At 40.5% G+C, this 23,992-nt stretch overlaps 1 protein-coding gene across 1 annotated transcript; it reads right to left on the minus strand.

The window, feature by feature from the left end:
* Window positions 1-2,722: 2,722 nt before the first annotated feature.
* On the minus strand, window positions 2,723-21,492 carry CENPI (centromere protein I). Its single transcript, XM_088151661.1, has 21 exons — window positions 21,421-21,492; window positions 19,234-19,540; window positions 18,054-18,188; window positions 17,833-17,951; window positions 17,515-17,622; window positions 16,701-16,749; window positions 16,277-16,323; window positions 15,858-15,947; window positions 14,962-15,090; window positions 14,280-14,429; window positions 13,678-13,798; window positions 13,412-13,503; window positions 10,476-10,593; window positions 10,323-10,387; window positions 9,705-9,802; window positions 9,438-9,573; window positions 8,558-8,682; window positions 6,772-6,820; window positions 5,533-5,766; window positions 3,695-3,736; window positions 2,723-3,432 (listed from the first exon to the last, which is right to left on the minus strand). The coding sequence occupies exons 2-21, from the start codon at window positions 19,427-19,429 to the stop codon at window positions 3,310-3,312; spliced, it is 2,226 nt and encodes a 741-aa protein (XP_088007787.1). The 5' UTR covers window positions 19,430-19,540; window positions 21,421-21,492; the 3' UTR covers window positions 2,723-3,309.
* Between the last annotated feature and the right edge of the window lie 2,500 nt (window positions 21,493-23,992).

The raw sequence follows: 23,992 nt of genomic DNA on the forward strand, positions 1-23,992 counted from the left end.
GCCCAGCCCGGGCTCTCTCCGGTGAGGGCGGGGCGGGGCGGGGGAAGGAAGAGCCCCGCCGGGGCCCTGCTCGGAGCAGACCGGCGGCGGATCCCGGGGCTCAGGAGCTCGGCGGGGGCGGGAGGTGGGACGGGCAACTTTCTGGGCACCCGGGTCGCTCCAGCAAGGCGCTGCTGGAAGAGTCTCCCCACCCGGGCGGATCATCGGGGGAGGATCCCTCCCGCTTGTGGGCTGTGGGGTGCGGAGCAGGCGGCCGGCCTCTCAGCGGTGGCCCCACCCCTTTGGAGCCGCCCCCCAGGTGCTGATGGCCTTCTTGCATCTCGCCCTAAAACACGTTCATTTGTGTCCCAGGTTCTCCTTCACTTCGAAATGCCGGAACTTCAACCCGAGCGTTCTGCCGCACCCAGAATCCGGGCTTCTCATGCGCACAGAAGACTGATTTCTTGGAGAGAAGGCTGGCTTCCAGCCCATGAGTTGGCACCTAAAGCCTGCCAGCTGTTACTGGATAGCAGCTGATCCCTTCCTATTGGCCAGGACAGGACTTCTTAGTTGGAGCGCAAACATTTGGACGGCTGCACATTTACTTGACCTGTTAGTTTTCTATACACAGGGTAACTTGTGCATGGAGAAACTTCAAAGGAAGAGGCGCATCCCAGAGCCAAGCTGACTCCCTCATCTGCTGTTTGTGAGAATAACCCACCTTTTGCTTTGACTACCAAGCAGGGTGAAAGCCAGGCTCTTTACAAGAATTGCTTCCAGAGCAGGGAGCGCAAATGGCCTAAAGAAAAAAGCAAACCACAAGATGTAAAAAGAAACGATACTGTAAGCCAAGCCAGACCCACAAGACAGCCTAGACTTGCTATCGAAGTCTGATTTGAGGGCAGAGAGAGGAGGAGGAAACTGTAGGCAATGGGTTTAAGCCATTTTCTTCTTCGGCTAGATATGAGAAATTAAAAGACCTCTGGAAGCCACCCACCATCAAGCTGTGCTTTAAACAGTTCAGTTCTCCAAATGGATCCAGCTGCACCTTTCCTAAATCAGAGATGCCTGATTTATTCATGGCATCAGGGATGCAGAGCACAAACACAAGTAGGCCAGCATGAGCACGGCTGGAATACGTAGCAAGCCATTTTGCCATTCCAAGAGTAAGGGAGAGAATCGTTAACGGCTTTAAATGACAAGGCTAAGACGACTGGGAAGGCCAGTCTAAGTGGCGGATGCTACGTTCCAAGAAGATAACACGATGTGCTTTCGCAGATGAAAAGGTTAACATTTCATGGTTTGTAGCTGCCTCTGGATAAACTACCCTCCAGCTGCAATGTACATGCCAAAAGAGCAAAAAGCTGTTTGACAATCTCAGACTAGTATATGATATACCCCTAGCGCTGCGTGTCTTCCACAAAGCACCTTCAGATGAAGTTTGTGCTTGACTATATGCTGCTTCCAGACTGATGGATGCTAGAACTTGCTGCTCCTTCCTGAACTGAATTGCTCCTTGTCACAGTATCCACTACGTGTGCTAGGAAGAAGCAAATTCGCGATTCAGTGAGCCAAAGGACGGGTTAGCTGAGAAATAATGTTCAATTGCGTTATGCTGAACCACATACTGGACACCTCATTAAATGCATAATTACAGGCAAGTAAATTATAGCATAAATTAGGGGGAAGCAGGAAGACAACCTGAAAGGCAAGAGAGCAGAAGATAGGCTTTCAACAAAGTACTGGCAGCATTTTAGCCTTGACACACATTTCAGGTATTTCCCCATATGAATAAAAACTGTTTTTGTTAAAACAGGCAGTATCTTCTGGAATAATAGTTATCAAAGCTGCTATTAATTTTCTGTTGTTTGTACTCCTTTGCAATTAATGGTGGGGGATTTAACACAAGCCCCTCATAATTCAAAACAAGGAAAACAATGGTCTTATTCAAAGGAAGATACTCATGAAGAACGTGCTCATCTGGACAGATTAATTTGAAAGACGAGAGCACCATTCTGGTAATCCAGATGCACGGATGGCTTCAGCCCTCATTGCTGCTCATAGGCAGATATACAGCCTGTATTCCTGGCTCTTGTTACAAGGTTTATGCTGGAGAGGGGTTCACCTTTTCTCTGGATATTGTTCTGTCCATGGCTGGATGCAGTGATACAGACAATTAAGTTTCACTAACTAACTTAGTTAAGGCAAAAGGTACCATAAGCAAAAGCAGTATGGCCCTTGCTAACTGCAAGCAGCAGTTTTGTAGAGACCACACAGCAGAGGAGGCTAGTGATTGAAAAAGGTTAGATTGTTTTGAAGTGAAAACCCAGCTAGCATAGTACTAAAACATTTTCTGTTGTTTGTACTCCTTTGCAATTAATGGTGGGGGATTTAACACAAGCCCCTCATAGAAACACAATAGTGTGAAAATTAAGGAGCTAATATAAATTGAGTTCTACTGGTATAATGTGGAAACTCTTTGAAGGGGCAGCAGAAAAAAAATATTATGCTCTTTGTCCCAATACAGTAAAACCTCATTTTAGCAAACTATTTGGGGAAAAGGGGTCCATTATTCCCGAAAATCCACTAAACTGAAGAGTACATCATGACGATGATGCAAAGTATGGCATTTGTGTGGTGTCATTGTGCAAACCACCTCATTTGTGCAAATTATGTCATTCCACAAATTGCAACAGAATTTTATCTGCCGCATGTAATATTCAGAAAGCCGAAATCCAGAAAACTGAGGTATCACTGTACAGCAAAAGCTAAACACTGTAATTTATGTTACAGAGCATTTTATTACATAAATAAGTTCTGTACAATCATTTACATATCTACAAGTCACTGGAAAAACCTGCATTAACCTATTGTTGAATCCATTACAAGGGCTTTGTGGTTTTCAATGAAAGATGACATTTAGCTGGGCTAGACTGGTATCACAATTTCTGCCCAAAGAATGGTCAAATGCTGGGAAATTCTGCTGTAATTTGCCTGAATGTTTCCAATAATGAATTGAATTAGGTTGCTTAATTCCAAAATGAAGCAAAGAATTAGCAACAGCAATGAGGCAAGCTCTATTTCTTTCATGAGAGCAAGTTTGTACTCTCAAGGCCCAAGAACCATTTCTCCAAAGATGAAACGTTTAATGTCACAAAGACCAGCTGGGCAAGAATCTCTATGCATGCCACTGTTGTCGCCAAGAGTTATCAGCACTGAGGCACTGAAAGGATCCTTCTCCTCAGAAACAGGAGTCCATTAGAATCCATATTTTAGCTTTGACAGGGGAGGTGAGAAGTCCATTCACAAGAATCAATCTTTAATACCCATTCAGTTGTTTGGTTTTGTTTGAGAAGGTTGAGACACACGCTTGATGCTACTTTCAATGAAGAGTTTCAAGCCTTGTAACTCTTGGGAGTACAGATATTCCAAGTACCAGTCCCATCTCTTCCCCTGCAGATAAAGTATTAGAGTAGTTACATCTCAGGTTCAGAAATTCTCCTTTGCCATACAATAGCCAAACATATTCTGTGCAGCCTTTTAATTCACAGATCAATCTGCAAATGCAACAGCCTCAAAGTACTAACATTTTGTAACTTAAACCTGGCAGCAAAGAATCATTGTACAGCCTTGTTCTCAGAAGCAATGCCCAACTAGTTCCAATATGGCAACTTCCCAAGAAATTTAGTCATTTTCAGAATGTACGACTATTTACCTGAATTAGTTTGATATCTGGGATTTTGTCTTCTGATTGTGCCTAAAAAGAAGAGAAATTTTAAAAGTTAATCGTTCACTGGGCCTTGAAAAGGTCTTCAAGAAAGTTATTAGCTAACACGCCCTAGAAACTACATCAAAAACTTGCCTTTCTGGGAATAACATACCACTGCTGAAGGAAAATAACACAATAATGTTGCATTTTGGGTTCTAATAGAACCAAATCAGGTGCACTGGTATCTCTAAGCCATGCCATGAAATTAGGATACATTAATGCAAACTTGGCATTTTGTAGTGGTCCTATACAAGTTGAGTTGTGTCAGAATGGTTTTGGAAAATAGTTTGGTCTCCCTGAGCTCAACATGAGGAAGTTCAGTGAATCAAAAGAAATCTAGAGCACTTATAGTACAGATAGCTATTACTGCAAATAAGCAATTGCCATTCCACTGTAAACTATAAATTGAATTGTAATGGACTTAATTACTGGGGACATTTAATTCTCTGCATGTGCTTCTCACTTTCTATCTTCACTAGTGTTCTTCACCTTAGTCTTCCATCTCTTTTTAAAGGCTATCTATATTTCATATTAGTGATCTGTTAAATAACCAATCCTATTGGTTATTTTTGGTGTAAGGCAGCTTCTATCTCCTTCAGAAAACTACCAGTTACTGAAGCTAGTAATTGCCAAATCCCCAAAACATTGCTTTATCTTTAGGAGTTGAAGGGGAATGCTCATTCAGTACAACTCTGCTTTTCACCAAAGCACTTAGAAAGAAGAATCAGGGCTGGGCAAAATATTAGTTTTCTATACTGCTCCTAAAAGAGATGGGATCTCAGTGTGCAGTTCTGATGTAGATACCATAGGGAGCTAGAAGCACATGCTTCGACAGACATCTCATCAGGAATAAAAAAAAAATGTCCTTCAATAGAACAAAAAAATTATACTGAAGCGCATACTTCCTGCACTATGCTATGTTGAACTGTTTGAGAGGAGGTGCTGCAGTTTGTCTCCTGGAGATGTGAGGCTCCCTCCGTAGAGATAAAGCAGCATTTTTGACATTTTTCCTACCACCTTTCCTCCCTAAATGAAGGCTGGTCTTACATATTAAGAGCAGCTAGATTTATAAGAGATCACTGTCCATGTTAGCATACACAAATTAGCATAATCAGTCTGTATATATGTGTAAGAAAACAAGATGATGATTTTGATGTCTTGCCTAAAAATGGTGCATGTTTCTATGAATATTCATTAACCATTCATTCTATTTCTCACTAGTTAGGAAGAAGACACATGGATCTTGGAGGGAACCAGAGCATCTCCATGGGGAAATCTTCACAATCCTTCTAGCTTCCAAATTCCATTAAGCATTGCCATAAAAGTTAAGCTTAAGAACTAGAAGCCTTTTTTAAAGGAATAAAGTTTGATTACACAGAGTATGTGTCAATTTGGGCTCAGCTTCTAACTGTAAGTAGAATATTTGACAGTGATACAAGCAGCAAGAAAACCCCTTTTTAAGTTTAGGTCCCAAAGAAAGGAAGTAAAATTAATTAGGGTACTTGACAAAGGGAATCAAAAAACATGTTGTGCCTTAACTGGACAATGCCCAGTGCCTGCCAGTTAGCTACCCAGGAGTTGAACCTAAGTCTCACACTCAATCTTGGGAAGCACATGCCAGTTTAAGGTTTTATAGCATAGCTGCAGCTAGGCCACACTGTGCCAATGAACAAAATATGACACAATGAAAACTAGTGATGAACACACAAAGGTTTAGGTGCACTCAATAAGCACAATTAGACAAAGCAAAGAGGATGGTACTGAAAGATAAAAACTCCATTTACCTGCTGCATGAAGAGTACAGCATACCCTGTCAAGGCAGGATGGTACACTATATTCAAGGCCTTCCTGTATTCTTGCACCATGGTCTTCTCCAGCACTTCGGGCTCCATATAAATCCCCTGAGGGTGGAAGTCTTTCTGGAAGACATTTGAGGTCCACAGGCATCCCACCATGCTTGTTATATATTGGTTGTATTCTTGGCAAGTCTGGTTGCTAAACTTAAACTGCAGCAAAGTCTGAGAGGATAAAGGGAGACAATGTATCATCCGGTTTGCAATGGCTCTTTATCTCTTGCTAAAAGCAACAGCATTTCTCCCTGCACCACCGTTACGTACAGAATACCACTGATCACCTGAACTAGGCTGCACATCTTGAAAGTTACCGCCTCCCCAATCACATACTGCAGTTCAATAGGAGTGGGGGGGAAAAATGGAAGATGTTTTTAAGCTCTGTTTGGGATCAGATACTTGGCATGTTCAATTTAAACTAGATGCAGCAAGGTTAAGAAGGAACAGTTCGTAAGGGCAGAGTTCATCTGGTGCGTAGATTCCCTTTTTCCCCAGTCCCTTAACAGCTGCCTAATAAGCTCTTTATAAATAAATTTAAAAAAAAGCCAAATTTACTAAGTTCAGGGAGACACAACACCATCTGTCCTCAGTAGAACAGATACGGGCCTTTTCAAACTGCTTATCAAAACTGCCAGGAGGGAGGTAGTCTGAGGCTGGCAACCATGTAGCAGCAATATTTGTTAACATCCAACATAGACAGTTCAACAATTTATATTATTTATAAATATTAACAATTTAATTTTTCTCATAGTATGTGCAGATACTGGATGCATGAATAATATCTAGGAGATACAAGACAAATCTGAATCCCAGGTCATGTATGTTATGTACCTTACATTAATTTTCAGTTAACGTAGACTGTACGTGTGCCAAAGTTCAATTTTTTTTTTGGTTGAATAAGGAAAGAAAAAAAACAGTGCAAAGAATAGCAATCTCAAGAGAGAAGATCCTCAACCATAAGATGAAGTCTATTGGATAGTATCAGACTCAGATCATATGAAAAGGCAGGGGAAAAGACAGAAACTATTTTCTCAGGCAAAGGCTGAAAAAAGAATGGAATCTCTGAACACGTACTGTAATTTGGGAAAAGATATTTGAAAGATAAGGCAGACAAAAATTAATTATTATATTGTGGCAATGACATACCAGGCACAATGCCTTATTTTATTGTACCTTTTTAGCTTGTTGATTTTGTTTTGCAGCTATCAAATTGGTTCGATACCTAAAATAGAAACAAGCGGGAGGATTAATTATATTTTGAAACTCCAAACAGGACTGCTAAAAATTCAACCCATCAGCAGTGGCTAAGAAAGATAGTTGATATCTAGACTGCTTCCGTTGCTGGTCCCATTCTCAACATATTAGGCATCAAGAAACCCTGCCTGCCCTGTTTTATTGAGGTAACTTATGCTTTCCTTCCATGATTTCAGAACAGGAACCTGGAGACAAAAATACAGGAGCCACTCAAGACAGTTCTTCTTTCTAACCAGCTGAATCTGGTACAGAATACAAAGCGGAATTTGAGAGCCTTTCTTAAAGTTCTGAAGCAATTCCTACTCTGGAAAGGCAAGTATCGTGCCGGACTGATGCCTATCGTTTTTCACCCTGGGGTCTACATACTGTATAAGGAGACGATGCATCTAACACAGGCGGTAGCACACACCTTCATGCGGAGGAACAGCATGCCATTCGGTCACCACAGAAACTGGAAATCCCCCAATAGGCCCCAACTGCTCCTCTGTATAATAAACATCGCTTTCAGTATAGCTCCCAGAATGCATCTTTCCAGGTAAGCTACCTGCAGCTTCTGAGGGGAGGAAGCTAACCTAAAGATCCCTAAGGTAGTATTCAGCAACGGGTAAATTCTCAGATGCAAATGTTAGAATTAATGCTGCTGAAAAACAACTTTGTTAAACTACAAGCCTTGTAAAAACACATCCAGATTTACCGCTGACGACAACAGCTCAGTTCTTTGCTGACCACCAGTAAACAGGGCATCATGTCCCCAGTTAACATCACTCTGTGTTATACACGATTACACCTGAACTTCAAATAATGTAAAGCTTCACCAATATTATTCAGGTAATTTAATGACAGTGATCTGTCCATAAAATCATGTCAGGTTTGATGGATGTGATGTTTGTGGAGAACTACTTAATACTGTTTCTTTTTAAAAAGTTACTCTAATTTCACAGGGTGGATCCAGATATCTCTTACAAGCTCATACGAAAAAACTATCTGAGGCTACTCTTTTTGGTCACAAAAATCATGAAAGCAAGTAACCAAGGCAACAATAGATTTAAGAGAAATAAGCCATCAACTGGGAATTCATTTTTATAACTATCTTGTTTATCAGATTTGAGCCCTGGATTCTTGGCCAAAGAAAGCAGATCTTGGCAGAATGCTAGTATTTTAGGGAAGGAAAAGAAGAGGCACTGAAAAGACATTTGGCGTGTAGATCTCAGAGAACCATTCTCAAGCTAGGTCAGCAGTTTGTTTTAAACTCCAATATTTAAAATGTAAGCCATGCGTACTGGCATTTGACCTCAAGCTCTGAAGTGCTTTTTCACATAATGCTGAAACACAGCCCACTTTTGTCCATCATAGGCAGAACGCTTAGTTGTATCAAGAACAGATAATTTCTAGATTATTCCCACAAACCAAGCATGAAGATCACACATATTCTTCCTCTACCAAAGAAAAATCAGAAAAATTCATGGCACATGTATTCATGAATTTTGCTAAAACAGCAGCTCCGCAAAGGCTAATATATATGACACGTACAGCTTTCTTTCTTTGCACAACTAAATGGACTTTATCAGAACAGAACTCACTGTTTCCACAACCTCAGCCCACCTAACCCAGTATTGGACAGATTATGGCCCCCAGATGTTTTGAAAGGCAAAAATATGGGAATTATTTCTAGCATAGAGAACAAAAAGAAAGGCCTTGTCAATACCTGAACATAATGTGGCATAGATGGTCCACTGTGACAGAATCCATGCTAAGCAGCGCTGGGTAGAAAACTCCAGCAGGAGGCATTACAACCAAAGGGAGGTTATACTTCTGATATGTGTCACATACCTAGAAATAGGAAGGAATTTCTGTGTTCAATGCTCTGCTTTCAGTACGGTATTTACATAGAAAAACTGAGAGAGTGTCTTATCCTTGCCATCCACATATTCATGCTGGGTCCCAATCATTATGCAGAACTTAATACAGATTTATTACATGTAGATCAAGAACACAGATAATGAGATCAGTTGTTACTGTATGGATCTTCTCCTTTGCAGAAACCTTTAGGTTTTCTTCAGCTATTTATTGAAGACAGATCCTTCCAATTGGTGCTACTCAATTGTGCAAATCTCTTAAAATGCTCACCGAATACCAAATATATTAGCTTTTAGATACAATATTTTATTTACTTGAAATTTAGTAAGGTCTGCAAATCATAATTATTTGTTTGTAATAGTTTGATTGTTTTCTCCTGTTAATGATGTTTAGTTGCTTTTACTGCTATCCTAAACAGATTTAAATTTTTTGTTGAGGATACCTTGGAGGCCATCTTTCTGAAACTGGAGAGGCATTGTTCTAAGAAAATAGAGCACCGACAAAGAAAAAAAACAACGGTTTCTGTACGAACAAAAGTTTTTGAATTCACTAAATATATTTGAAACTTTAAAAAGAAAGGGAGGGAAGGTTTATTTATGTTTTTTTCCAGATTATGTTCGTTGCTTTTCCTTCATGTTTTTCCTACTATTAGAGCCTTCTCACTAATGCTATCAAACTGCATTATCTAAATGTTTGGAGCAAAGTTGTCGTGTGAATAGCTTACATACTATTTCATAGAATTCCAGAATGAAGTGCATTAAAAAGGCAGAGTTGTTCTCCAAGTGCAGGGCAAGGGTGGAAAGCCAGCCGACAAAATGGATGAGTTCTGCCACAGAGCTAACCAGGCCCGAAAGAGTCGTGTCCCTGCAGCAGAATGAGACGCAAGCATGAGCATTAACTTCCCCGTGTAAGAGCATGTTTTTTTTCTTTTTTCAGCTTCCAGATGGAAATCACAGTGCAGAACAGGCAGAACACCTTTTTAAGATGACACTTACAGGACATCTGCATTTAAGTCTGTTGTCATGTCTGCTTGCAAGAAGTGCCAATTCAGCCAGTTCAGTAACAGTTCCCTCAAGCTTTCAAGGACACTACACTATAGAAGAACAAGCACACAAAAACACACGTATCAAATAGCTGCAATTCGGTCTTAAGGAATTATACTTTATACATCAGGACCACAGCAAAGAAAAGACAGCAATCAAAAGATAGCAGCAGAGAAAGGCCTTCTTGCAGGGTCAATAAAAAGGTAATAGCACGACTACAGGTAGATTTTTTAAAAAGGGAATTTTTCAGTTAAATGATACTAGATTTGCATTTTTGGTGGTGTTATTGGCAATGTGTTCCCATTTCTCTTTTTCCCCTAGCACAATTCCCATATTCCCTGATTCTACCTCATTGGACAAGTGTATGTAAGAGAAATCTGCATGCTTCTTTTGGCACAAGTAGCCATAAGTTAGTCAGTAAACCCAAATACTGCCTCCTGCAGCTGGGAGCCTTGGATCAAACTTGTTAACATTTTGGAAAAATGGCAGTCAACAGATGGCATATTCCTTAGTATGTCAGAAATCAAGTTTGTCCTGTCAAAAATTATATTCAATGGCCCCTTCTTTTACCTTAAAATAAAGAGATGAGGTGAAAAACAGCTGTGTCAATGGCTTGCAGAGATAAGGCTTCATTTCTGAAAGTGAAGAAAGAAAGAGTGATTTTGAGGCAAGCCTGTCTGGACTACAAAGCAGGATAAGATCGGTTGGGTCTGCATCACATACCTGAGAAAGTGCTGAGAGGGATCCAAGTGATCAACTGCAGGACCTGTGACCTACAGCAGCAACCATCCCAGAATGGTAGGCTCCTGTACAAAAATTCTTCACAAGATGAGAAGCCCTCCTGAAAGGCACAAACTCTATCAGGGAAGCCCAGATGTTCTTCCAAACAAATTCTCTTACTTTCTCCTGGACAGCAGATTCTTAATCATCCCTGCCACTTCTTTTGCTGATATTTCTTTCATAGCCACTCCCTTCTGCTTCGTACTTCACAGCTATGCAGCATCCTCTTCTGATTTTTCACTTAAAATGCATGACCTGCTTCTAGCTTAATCTCTTCTTTCAGTAGAGCAAGCAATATTCTACTGAAAAAGGGAATATTGGACACAATGAACAAAGACTGGAATTCTATTCCGCAGAGAAAGAAATTAGATGTATGTAACAGGCTTTAAGCTAGAAGGGTGGATTTCATCAGAATATTATGAAAAAATCTTCACAGTACTTACAATACAACAAATAATGAATGGGAGTGGTAGGGCTCTACCTCATGGGAAGTCTTCAAAGACCTGTTGGGAGTACTTAACTTCCCTACAGCCAGCAGGAGGCTCTATTAGATGACTCCTAATGTCTCCTGAAGTCTAAGAGTGAATTAGTTTTAATTCATTTTACTTTTAAGAGTGAATTAAAGTAGATGATACTCATAGACATTTTCATGAAAAGAGAATATTCAAACAGTAACTCAGTTACCGATCCCTGAGGATCTCCTCATTGTCTCCAATGATCAACACACCAGAGACAGTTCCATCCTGGATCATTTGACTAATTTCAAGCCAGCTAAAGAGATGAGAGTATACAGTGGCTGAAGAACTAGATTATATATCAGCAGTACCTCCTTTGAACCTCAGCCCTAACATCAATTCATTGGGTGACTTTAGGCAAACTAAAGCTAATATGCATTTTCAAACTTTTTCCTGTGGCATACAAGTTGCTGCCAGCTCTAATCTCAGGCACACTACTTAGGATAGCTCTGAAAGTTCATTTATTTATCTAGCAAATTCATATAGCCACCCATCTCACAAAAAGTTACTTTGGGAGGTTTACAAGCAAAATAACAATTAAAACCATATCACGATATAAAAAAAAATCAGGCATAAATAACAACAAAAATAAAAAATAAAAACTTAAAGGAACAAAACATAAAAGAACCCGAGGATAGCAGGAGGACAACCATCATTTAGCCTCATTCAACTACTTTGTAGGCTCGCCATGGGATCCCCGGGGTTGATGGAAAAACCACGTTTTCACGGCTTTCCAGAAGGCTGACAGAGATGGAGCTAACCTCACTTCAGGGGGAATGATGTTCCAGAGGGCGGGGGCTACAGCAGAAAAGATGCGTCTTCTGGGTCCCACCAGATGGAACTCCTTTGCAGAGGGGACCCAGAGCATACCTCTTCTGCTGGGCCTGATAGGACAGGCAGATGTAACCGGGAAGAGACGATCCCTCAAATAACCTGGTCCCATGCCATGTAGCCCTTTAACAGTCAAAACCAGCACCTTGAATTGCACCCAGAAGCAAAACTGACAACCAGTGCAGCTTGCAGAACAGAGGTGTGATGTATGCCATCCTAGAGGCATGCATGACTGTCTGTGCAGCTGCATTCTGCACTAGCGGAAACTTCCAGCAGCCCCATGTAGAGCGCATTACAATAAGCTATTCTGGAGGTGACTAGGGCATGAGTGACAGCAAGTAGAGACTCGTGGTCCAGGAAGGGGTGCAACTGGTGCACAACATGAAGCTGTGCAAAGGCTCGCCTAGCCATGACTGCCACCTGCTCCTCGAATTGTGCACTGGGTCTGTCTGGGGCAGTGCAACCCCATCCAATACCAAAGACGGTAAATTCCCAGATCCAGAAGGCCCAAAGACCCAGAGCCGCTCTGTCTCGCCAAGGTTCAGCTGAAGCCTGTTACTTCCCACCCAGAGCCCACACAGCCTCCAGGCACCAAGACGTCAACAGCATCCCCTAACGTGCCAAGGACGGAGATATATAACTGGGTATCATCAGCACACTGGTGATACCTCACCCCATGGTGATGAATGATCTCACCCAGCGGCTTCATGTAGATGTTAAATAGGAGTAGAGAGAGCACCGAACCCTGCAGAACTGGGGCGTGACCACTGTCCCTTGCCAGGCCCTGAACTACCTGGGATAGGCTCCTGGCTGTCATGGCAGCCATGAACTCCTGAGCTACCTCAGACCCCACCCCCAGGAAGGCAGGTTGATATCCCCCAAGACCATAAGTCCAGGGAACTCCACTGTCAATCCTGAGATGGAATCAAGGAGCATAAGCAGGGAGGTTGCTACATAGCAGGAAGCTGGTACAATATCAACAATCCCAACTGATCCCTAGAGCCCAGCTTAAGGAACAGGGCCTCACATCTGGCAACTTGTGGAGCAGCGCCCCTGAACCCCCCTGGATGACAACTGTGGAGTCTCAGCTGATGCCACACACAAAGCCCAGCTGGGCACATTTCCAAGAGGTGAACACTCCTCCTGGATCCAGCCAGGTCTCGGTAATACATGCTAGGTCGGCCCTCTGATCTGTGATTAGATCACAGATAAGGAAGGCCTTATCACAGACCAAAGGTCTGCTGATCAGGAAATGGGGCTGAAACCCAGGGGCTGGAACGCAGAAACAGACAAGGCACTGGGCCTGCCTTCCCCGTGAGTGTCCTGCCCACAGTCTCCTGCCATATCTTCCCATGCCTGTCACCACCATAACATTCCAACCTGCCCCCAACCACCCCGAGGCCTCTACATGCCCCATCTGATGCCATCTGGTTCCAGAGACAGGGGATCCTGCCATTCCAACACACACCCCAGAGGGGCAAGGACAAAAATATCCTTTCAGGAATGATGGGAGGGAACTGCATACAAACTAACCTGCAAGAAACATTCAGCTTCCAAGACTTTCCCCAAGAAATCCTTGAACTCCAGTTCACATTGCTGGTTTTCGATCTTAATCCAAGGGCATTCTGAGTTATAAATAAGACACAGAGACAAACATTTGTTTGAAGATAAAATCCTTTCTTCTTCATTGTGTGCACAAGCAATAATATAAGCCATTATGTGTGCAAGCAACAGTATATGCTTTAGCATAATTTATCTTCACTTAGATGGTACACATTGCAACCAATGAGTTCCCCTACCTTCTCTGAATGTTTGACCAAGCCAAAAGTACATCCTCTGGTAGACAACATCATCTCTGACACAGTTAATGTAGTGGAGTAACAGACGATTTCCTAACACTGAGCCTATTTGGGTAGGAAGCTATAAAAGCAATCAGGAGAAGACATTGTAAACTAACATGTAGACACCGCTGAGCTAATGCTATTTTGTTTTTTAGTCATTTTTAAACACACACCCAGGAGCTGCTTTAACTGCTGCAGTGACCTGATGGTTTTTAATTGTTTATTTTTGTTTAGAAAACAAAATTCTTTTCTCTGGGTTGAGTTAAAAAGAAAACTGCCTAAGACCAGACACCACAGAACACCCATAGAAGTTATCAGGACAAAAGTCTGATAGGAATGTACAATAATCCTTAATACAAGTTCATGTTTTTATAATACATTGCAACCATCACGTACTTCCAGATCTTTTAAAGACTATAGGTCAGTTTAGACTGATTTGATTTGTATCAGATTAGTCAGGCATTTATTATTACAGCATATTAACAAGCTTCAGGGGCTAAGCTTAGCACTAATACTCCCATCCTTTATAGCTTCTGCTCACTTTGATGTCAGCCACTTACCTCTAAACAATGGATGTTCTGCAAAAGCTGGGGGAAGGTCTGCAGATGCTGTACTGGGAAGAACTCTGGATGACATTTGGCCTTTGCGCTCTCAGCCGAGCAAGCAGAGTTGGTGTTACACATAGGCATTGTCAACTTTGCACTCCATTTCTACAGAAAGCAGAAACCCCACCCTATTAATTCATAGATACAATTCTATTGTGATGCTATAGTGTTAATCCTCAACCGAGTCCTCTAAAGCTACCCTTTTGTAAATTATTTCTTTAATGGATCATCTCTATCCTTATACACACATATATGCAGCTACCTTCAGTATGTGAAATTCAAGGCAGGATCAAAATAGAGGAAAGAAAAGTTCAGAAACTTTGCATACTCAACTAATGTAGTAAAATCAGAAATCATCAGGAAAAATTAAAAGAAACCTCCCCCCATATCTGTGCAGAGATTAAAAGATGAGATAAAAGGAGAAAAAATGAGGCATCATGCAAATCTGTTACTGAAGTTACTAATGTAATGAAACATGGTTGGCAAATAATGAAGAAACTGATCATGAATTATAAATAGGCACAATCTAAAGAATAGCCAAGAAAGTGTTGGCTGTCAATACAACCAAAACATTAACAAAAAATTGACACACAGTCATAGACTAATAACTGCATCTAAGCAATCTAAAATAACTTACTTTCTTTGGGGGTTGAAAAAGGACAGAACCTGCTAAAACTGGCAGAGATGTAGATGAAATGCCATAAATGCGTTGTCTTATGTTACTAATTGCTGTTTTCCACAAGTTTTCTGAATTCTTAAATCGTATCTGAGAAGAAATGAAAATGAAAGTTGCCTTTATCCAAGATTAAAAAGGAAGAGTATACATAATGCATGCTGTAAAAATGTGTGTGTGTATGTATATATCTATGCATGTGGTATATGCACACAGTTGTATATGTAAACCTGCCTTTTCAAACTGTTTAGGCTGGTAGAACTGCAGAGTTTGCTGAGCAGAAGACCATTCAATGCAGTAGCAGTGTGAATGAAATACTATTCAATATGATTTCTATTTTCATTTAAGTTATTTGTATATAGAATTCTAACAGGACTCAGTTTACCAACTTTGGTATTAGGACATAAGATTATTTCAGTATGGATTGTACAAGAGTCTTCATCTTCTGTTTCAAACTTTGCTCACTCCTCTTCTCTGGTTTTCAAAATTGCAATCTCTTTAGCATATGTTGTTCAGAAGACTCAGTTTCCAACATCATGCAATATACATCCAATACAGAACAAATAGGAAGAGATTCTCATAACCATGTAATTGTCAGCTAAAGGTAACAACATAGCCATTCAAGTCTGTAAATGTTGATCAACGTTGAAGAATAATTACATCAATCACATGAGACTTGGGCTTCACCATAATCTTTAACTTCATATTAAATAGTACTTCATGCAATTTAAGGCTACAGCTACACACACACACACTTCAAATATTCCTTCTTGCAATCATAAAGAATTTAAGAACTTGATGCTAGTCCTCTCATAGAGAAAGCACAGCATAGTCTTCATTTCAGTCATCCTTTTCCTCACCTTTGTGCTTTGGAACAAATCTGGAGTCACCATGGCTGGAGCAAAGCTCTTATACATTAATAGAAGAGCCTGCAAAGGAGCTTCTGATCCCTGAATAAAAATAAGAACAAAGACAGAGTCCAAAGGTAATTGTTGGGAAAGGATGGAACTAAAGCCCTCTTATTATAACCCACAAGTACTAGGAAGATGAGGATTATCCTAAATCCTGATCTGTGAGAGCAGTTATGAAAAGAGAAATAGAATCTAATAAAGTGGTTTCTACTAATCACCTTAAGAACGGAAGACTGGGATAAAAATGGAAATAAATAAATATTGGGTATTGATTAGCTTTCACACTATATAAAAGCTATTCTGTCACAGATATGAGACTTAAATTTTATAAGTTGTGCCTCACATGACCTTAGTTTTAAGTGACTCACCATCTTGGCTCGTAGATCCAAGAGCCGTCGCACACGGAAATGTTTCACTAGGAAGAAAGACAAACATCTAATTATTTGGTGTTTTAAGAATTGATATTCTGGCCCTGATGAGGCTATATATAAAAAGGTACTTTTATTCTTGCAGCATACTAGACTTGGGACTAGAATAGCATATGCAAGCAAAATTGACCACCTTCCTTATTCTATATATTATAATCTTATAATCTGGAGCACTAAAGACTTGAACACCATTTCTTCAAAAAACAAAATTCTCTTTATTTACAGATAATTCAGTCAACAAAATAGACCAGCAATGAAAAATCAGAAAAATGGCTGTATTATCTGAAAGCCTGTTAAGGAAAGAAATAAGAAAAAAGACTTTCTTTTGCAAACACATGACATATGATTCCAACTAACATCTCACCATTCTCTCTTCTGGTCAGCAAACACAGCACATGGCAGACAAAGGGGCACTGCAGAAAAATGGTATCAAAGAAACACTTAATTGGGGACAGTCTTTGCTTTTCACTTCTCCAAAACAACTATGAGGAGTTAGCATTTCTTTCTAAAACTTAGGATATATTAGTGACATTATATTGGACTATTTGACTTTCAGTACTTTAAAAATATCAGCTCAAGGTTGCCCCAGGCCTTAAATAGCCTGATTGGGCTAGCACTCTGAAAGCAGACTGGGCCCAATTTGGGAATAATTTTAGGAGTTTTAAGAGCTGAAAGGGGAGCCTTATGCACCTGCAAAGCTTTAAATGCCTATTCACTCCTTGCCGCTCCTCCCAATGTGAAAAGGAGCCATGTTTTTAGCCCTTCTCACTCTGGAGTACACAAAAGGTATGGTAACATGCAGCATGTGGTCTCAGGCAGTATTTTTGTACTTTTGTTTTTTAAAAAAACGTTCTAATCCACCATTGGAGTAGCAAAAGGACACCTAATTATGTTCCTTTTTGAACAACTAAGGACTGAATCTTTAGTTACAACTCAAGCAAAGAATTAGGCATTACACAGTAGAACTGTGCGCTTTGGATTCCAAGGCAAAAAAGTTGTTGGTGTCTGAACACAGCAGCTGCCTGAAGTTCCTTAAAGCAACCGCCTGTTTTAAAGAGTTGCAGACTGCTGTTGCCTTCTTCCTTTGAAGCACTTTTTGAATCTGAAATGCTGCACATCCTTATTACACAGCATCCAAGAAATCTATTTTTTAAAAAAACGTATTATTTTTATCTTACCAGTTTTTCATCCTGTAAGAAGTTGAAGAAGAAGCCATAGAGTGCATTAACCTTTTCCTTATGATCAATAAAATCATACATTGCAATTAACCATTTTAAGAAAAGGACCTAATAGGGGAGAAAACAGGAATTGATCAGTTAATATGAAAATGATCAGTTAATATGAATATGGTTCATAGTATAAGTAGGTAGTGTTCAAAGCTAGTGTTCAGAGCAGAAAGATATCAACCCTAAAACATAAACATCAACAGGATAAGCCACATTGGTGAAAATATTGTTATTAATATCCAAGCCATCAGCACATACTTGTCAAGTTACCTGAGTACTGCGAGAACATTTGCCAACACAAAGCCATGAAACAGCTGAAACAACTGAATCCTCTGTTATTGCTGAAATGGGAATCAGGTTCTTCAACAGTCGAGTGTTTATCACTTCAGCTGGAAGACATTAATTTTTCATTAGGCTTAAATACTGAAATGCCCAAATAAGGTGTAATAACACAACAGGAGGGAGAAAGATAATATAATTTTTCTTTTTACCAAACTTGCCACTGAGTGCTATGTTCAGCAAGGCATCAATTTCTTCTGGAGTCAAGCCTCTTTCTTGGGCAATCTTTTCCACACTAGATAAGTGCTTCTGCAAAACTTCATTCTTCAGGGAAGTACGATCTTTAACTAAGAAAAATCAAGACATGAAAGTAGATCCAAGACTTCCTCATGAGTAGTGAGCATCTCATATGAGAGTCTGCCCACTTGCTTAGTTCACCATCAAGTTACATCCTCCCAAAATATGTATTTATTTAATTCAATTTTGAGGCTACCCAAGTCCTTACTGACTGGGCAACTTACAAGTAAAATAACACATATAGAAAAAGTCACAAGTGACCAGAAGATTAACTCAATACCAGTAAAAAAAAACCCCAAAACCAAAATATTTCCTAGAAAATGAAATTAGAAAAATAACCCTATTGGAAAAAGATACTTATTTGCTGTTTGCTCAGAAAGATGTCAATATATGCTATGATCAATAAAGAACATCTCACAATGATGTAACTATTGGCTTTCCCCAATTATGCAAGGCCTTTATTGAATGAACATTAAAACTCATGCTATCCATATATTTTAATAAGAATATACAGGTATACCACAGTATGTTTTTTTTTTTTTAAGTATTTGAATTCTTATACACGTTGCCATACCAAGTTTTTGGAAACTGTCACAATCTAGACATGCATATTATATTGCTAATCCAAGATAAAGTATTTTATCATTTTTACAGCATTTGAATAAAACATCCTATTTAACACTAATTAAAATAAACAGACAACTATTAAGCTAAGATGTACACAGTAAAACTTTGTACTGTTAAAAACAATGCACTGCTTAAAGGCAGTATTGACACTCAGATATATTATCAGATTTATATCCCCTTTTTTTGATCCAGGAAGAGACACTTGGCAGATCTTATTTAGATGTAAGGATCATCTTCGTACAGATAGTCTCCAGTTTAAGAATGAGTTATGTTCCCAAGGTTTGTCCTTAAGTTGAATTTGTATGTAAGCTGGAACAGTATTATTGGGTAATTAACTCGTTGCGTATTTAACTTGAATTCTACAATAGGCTACATTCTTAACTATGGGTCGTCCTTAAACCAGGCATTCTTAACCTGGGGACTACCTGTACTAGGGCATTAAATGCTTGGCCCTGCTTTTATTCTTACTTTTCCTCAAAAAGTTCACTGCTTCTTCGAGAGGATCATGGCTGTGGCCTGTCTCTTCATTGGAAGACACTTTATGGTCTTTTTGTTCCTGGGTACTTTGGCTGACATTTGTTGCCAATGTGGATATATCAGTTTGTTTACTACAAGCAACTGGTAAATTCTGCTTTTGCTTTTTAGCAATTACTCCTCTCTTCATCCTTTTCAATTCCAAGCAAAGGAATACAAATAGGTCCTGTTATTGTCATTTGCCAGAAATAATGCTGTCTCCAACAATGTTGAACTGTGGCATCCACATTGAAAGAACTACCTAGAAACAACAGAAAGCCACCTTAAGAAGATTATAAACTTACAACAGTGGTATGATAAAAGCAACTACAAGAATGCATTTCTGAACAAAGTAAAAAAAAAACAACTGGAGATAAAAATGTTTTGTTTTCTTTGTAGAGGAAGTCTGAAGTTACATCTATATACTAATGCTATTGTCACAAAAATACAATGTCCACATATTTTATTTATTAAAACAATTCTATCCTAATATCAACATTAATAGTGCAGCCTTCTACAATTGCCCTTATCCCCAGTAGGCGCATTATGATAACTGTAGTCCTAATATATCATTTATTTCTACAATTTATATACAATTCCATTTTTCAGAGACTCTGAGCAGCTTACAATATTAGTATAAAAAGACTAAAAACAATTATCACTTAATATAAATACATCCAAAAGCACCAAATTGGGTAAGACTGCTGTAATGGGAGCATTATTTCAAATGAATTAAACTTTGGCAGACATAATTCAATGGATGCCAGAGCTGTATGTCCTAGTGCAGATAAATAGGGCTACCTCTGTGAAAAGTTTCTCACAATATGAGCATTTTTCAGAGGAAAAGTAGTGTTAACATGGGGCAGCAAAAATACTACAAGACTACTGCAAATAATTTTTATAAATTAAAAAAATATATATTTGGCTTTAGTTTATGAGCATTACAGCACACCCCATCAGATGCATGGAGTATTATCTTGAGAGAAGGGTGTATGTTTACACACCCTTGTGGTGATGTTGACAGCATGCATGTAAAGAATTGCAAAAAGAAGTCAGAGGAAAACAGCATACAAAGCAGGGTTTCCCAAGGCATGAGGTGCACCTCCCTTAGGAAGATGCAAACAGAGTCCAGGGGAGGTGTGAAGAACCTTTTAGTTACATTGTCACAATAAATTGACCTTACCCAAAGTTTTATTGTCTTGTTTTCATTCTTCATTTGTGTTCATTTTAGTGTCTGGATTTTTAAGGAAGGTGTGTACATTAAGATTACATTAAAGGGAGATGTGATGGCAAAAAGTTGAGGAACCCCCGATATAAAACATCCTAGCATGAAACCCTGACAGGATTTCATGGGCTATTGTTTTTAACTGTTTGGTTTTTAAACTTTCTCTGCAGCCCAGAGTCCCTGTTGTGGGATGGGTGGCTGCATTAATTAATTAATTAAATATCTCCTAGTGCAGCCATCCCAGTGGGTTGGGGTACAAGATCCTTTCACCTCCTCCTGGTCAGTGGATGATGGGAGCTGTAGTACACTCTGGAGAGGCACCAGGTTGGGAAAGGCCACTTCACGCTGCAAGGATGAGGGTGGTGAGAGACAAAAAGGGGGCTGGGCTGTCCTCAACCCACCTTTCTCATGACTTTTTTTTCCTCCTAAAAAAGAAACAGGGTCCGCGATAGCTCACGGTGGGCGAGTCTGAAGGACCCGAAGAACCAGAAACCAGCCGACCCCATTTTCGACTCTGGGGCTGACCCCGGCCCGCCAAGCTGATTCAGGCTCCCGCGCTTCGCAAACGCGGAGGGCAAAGCCGTCGGACCTGCCCCGGGCGGCGCGTCGGGCCAACGTTACCGGGGCGCGGGGTGCACGGCTCAGGGTATCGTCTGAGCGGAGGGAATCGGCCCGGCAAAAGAAACGTCGGTCCAGGCAACCGCGGAGGAGCGCATCGCGGGGACTCGGGTCAAAAAGCCCTCCGGGCGTCCCCTCATCTCTGCCCCTCAGAGCCCAACGAGCCGCCCCGCCATTTAAATATCGCCATTTCCCCCCGTTCTCCCTCTCCCGCCAAGCCTCCGACCCTCCCTCGTCCAGCTCCTGCCGCCCTCAGCTCCTGCCGCCCTCGGCTCGTGCCCAGCCCCCTCAGGGCCTACCTCGGCCACCGCGCTGTCCCAACAACCGCCGCGACTAATTCCTCGTTCAACCGCCCTCAGTTCAAATTTTTTTCTCCCACGCGCAGGCGCACCTCGTCCTCCGGGCGGCAGAGCGGGGCGGGGCCGTGCGTCAAGGGCGTTTCCCATTGGTTACGCGGCTCCCACAGTCACCCGGAGCGTCGCTGATTCGCCCTGAGCATGCGCAAGCGCCTCTCTGTCTCTTGCCTCTTCTCCCCACTCAATTTCGGACAGAAGGATGACATCATCCAAGTCTTCAGAGCTTTAAGAGCCGGGTGGAACCCGAAAGGAAAGTGCGCGTGCGCGCCATGGAAGCATTAACTATGGTTGGATTCTGGAAGTTGGCTTGCTGTCACTTTGGTCTCTTATTGACCTGATGAACCTCCTTTTGCTAGGATAACGTGTCAGCAGCAGCTGCTGCTTTCAATTCTTCTGTAAGCTTTGAATTCTTCTGTAAGGTTCTGTATGTGTTATCCGTGATGGCATCGAGACACCTTGTCTTTGATTTTCTGAAGCATCAGGATCTTCTTCTTAGTGCTCCATTGAGCAGCATGGTTTTATTTATCTAATTCCTAATGTTCTGTTTTTTATTTGGTACTCTATAAGGTATCCTTGGTGAGAATTTCCTGCAGTATCACATTTCAAAAGCATCTGTTTTCCTTTGTTTAGCCTTTCTGATGATCTGCGGGTTTCACAGCCATATGTTACAAGTGGGAAAACCATGATGTGACAATATGCACCTTCCTTGTCAGTGTGATGTCTCTTTCCTATTTTGTCTAGACCTGTCATTTTTTTCCTCCCAAGATTTTTATTTCACGGCTAACAGTCACCATAATGTCTGTTGTGCTAACCGATAAAGCTCGATACCTTTTCAACTGACTGACTGCACTGGATTGGCATTATCTGTGGATGCATTGTGACGGTGATGCAGGAGACCAGCTTTTGCACACTCTCCTTTGGCCTTCAAAAAAGTTAGCTAGACCTTAGAAGCTCTGAGGCAAAGGGGAATAAAAGGGAAACTCAAGCTGGAAGGGTTTATATACAGCTTTTCCCAATCGGGTGCTCGTAGGGACATTACAGTCCAACAGAGCATCATCACCCCAAAGCTTGATACCCCCCAAAATGATGGATCACAGCTCCTTTTCATCCCTAGCCAACATGGCCATACTGTTGGAGGAGAAAGAGACTTGTAGTCCTAAACAGCTGGACAGCATGAGGCTGAGTAAAACTCTTTTATAATCTCTCTCATCTCTCCCATCAGATACAGACGGCCTAATTTCTTGACCGTTCTGCTTGCTGTTATTTCTGAATGACTGAGACGTTGTAATTTATAAGCATAATTATGAAGCTATACTTTTTTACACAGATCCACAGAGAATTTCCGAAAGACCAGTTTGCTTCAATTCTCTAACCCCATTTTCAAATTTGATCTAAACTACAGACCTTCAGATGCACTCAAAAAGCAAGTCTTTGGAAATTGTTTAAGGATTAAAGCATTAGCTTAGAAACAAACCCCACTGGATCCAGTGAGATTTACTTATGAGAAAATATACCCAGGATTGCAATGCATTTTTCTACAAAAAACACAATAAGATATGAAATTTTTCAATTTGCATGAAATATTCTAAACACTAAATGTTTAAAACTGTATTACTCTGTTTTTCAAATGGCCAAATATTTGTTAGAAGCTGGCTAATATGTAGTGAATGGGATTCTGTTCTGTGTTTTATACCCCGTACTTTAGGTTCAGTTTGAGTTAACACTGAAATTATGCAGTTAAATTGCTTTTGGACCCAAACTATAGCAAATGGCGTATTTACCTACAAGTACAAACCTTTCAGTACATTGGGCAGCAATCTTGTTCAGCCTTTCTGAAAAACTTTGTGAATGGCATACTATTATAAAAGCCATTGCAACTTTTGGCCAAATAATCTTCTCTACATTTCAGAAAATTCTGTGGTATTGTCAAAGCTTTGTTATCCCAAGTGAACTGAGCTCGCCACAGGGGAAAACTGATTATATTTTTCAGTGAGAAAACCCTAGAAGTGTTGGGAGAACTCAGAGATTCCAATTGGAGTTTGAAATTCACTGGTCTGGAGACAGTACTTGAATTTTTTTTTTTTTTAATGTTTGGCATTTGCAGATAGAGTTAGAATCTCTTGACATATTGCCCAGGTTTCTATGGGGTAAAATGGCATTGAAAAATTCAGACCTATTTCTCCCTCTTAAGCTTAATATGAATGTATATTGGTTCCATGTAATAGTGGAAAGATGGAGGGATAGCTCTATTTCACAGACCAACCATAGAGGATCTTTGTTCAGCCTTAAAGTAGAAAATGCCTGCTCCTTGTGGAGAATCTTCCATCTCTGAAGCATGACAACTTGACTGAGGATCATGCAGTCATTTTAATACTTATTCCTTGAAAGGAATATTTGCCAACCTCATTCATTGGGATAACATGCAGTCTAACCTATATTTTTACATATCTCTACAGTCATAGGCATTCAGTGAGATCATATGCCTCCTGATGTCATTGAGCACATAATATAAATG

This window comes from Python bivittatus, unplaced genomic scaffold (assembly GCF_059951505.1).
Source record: "Python bivittatus isolate LINGU-HERP-01145 unplaced genomic scaffold, Pbiv_v1 ctg000670_np1212, whole genome shotgun sequence".
NCBI lineage: Eukaryota > Metazoa > Chordata > Lepidosauria > Squamata > Pythonidae > Python > Python bivittatus.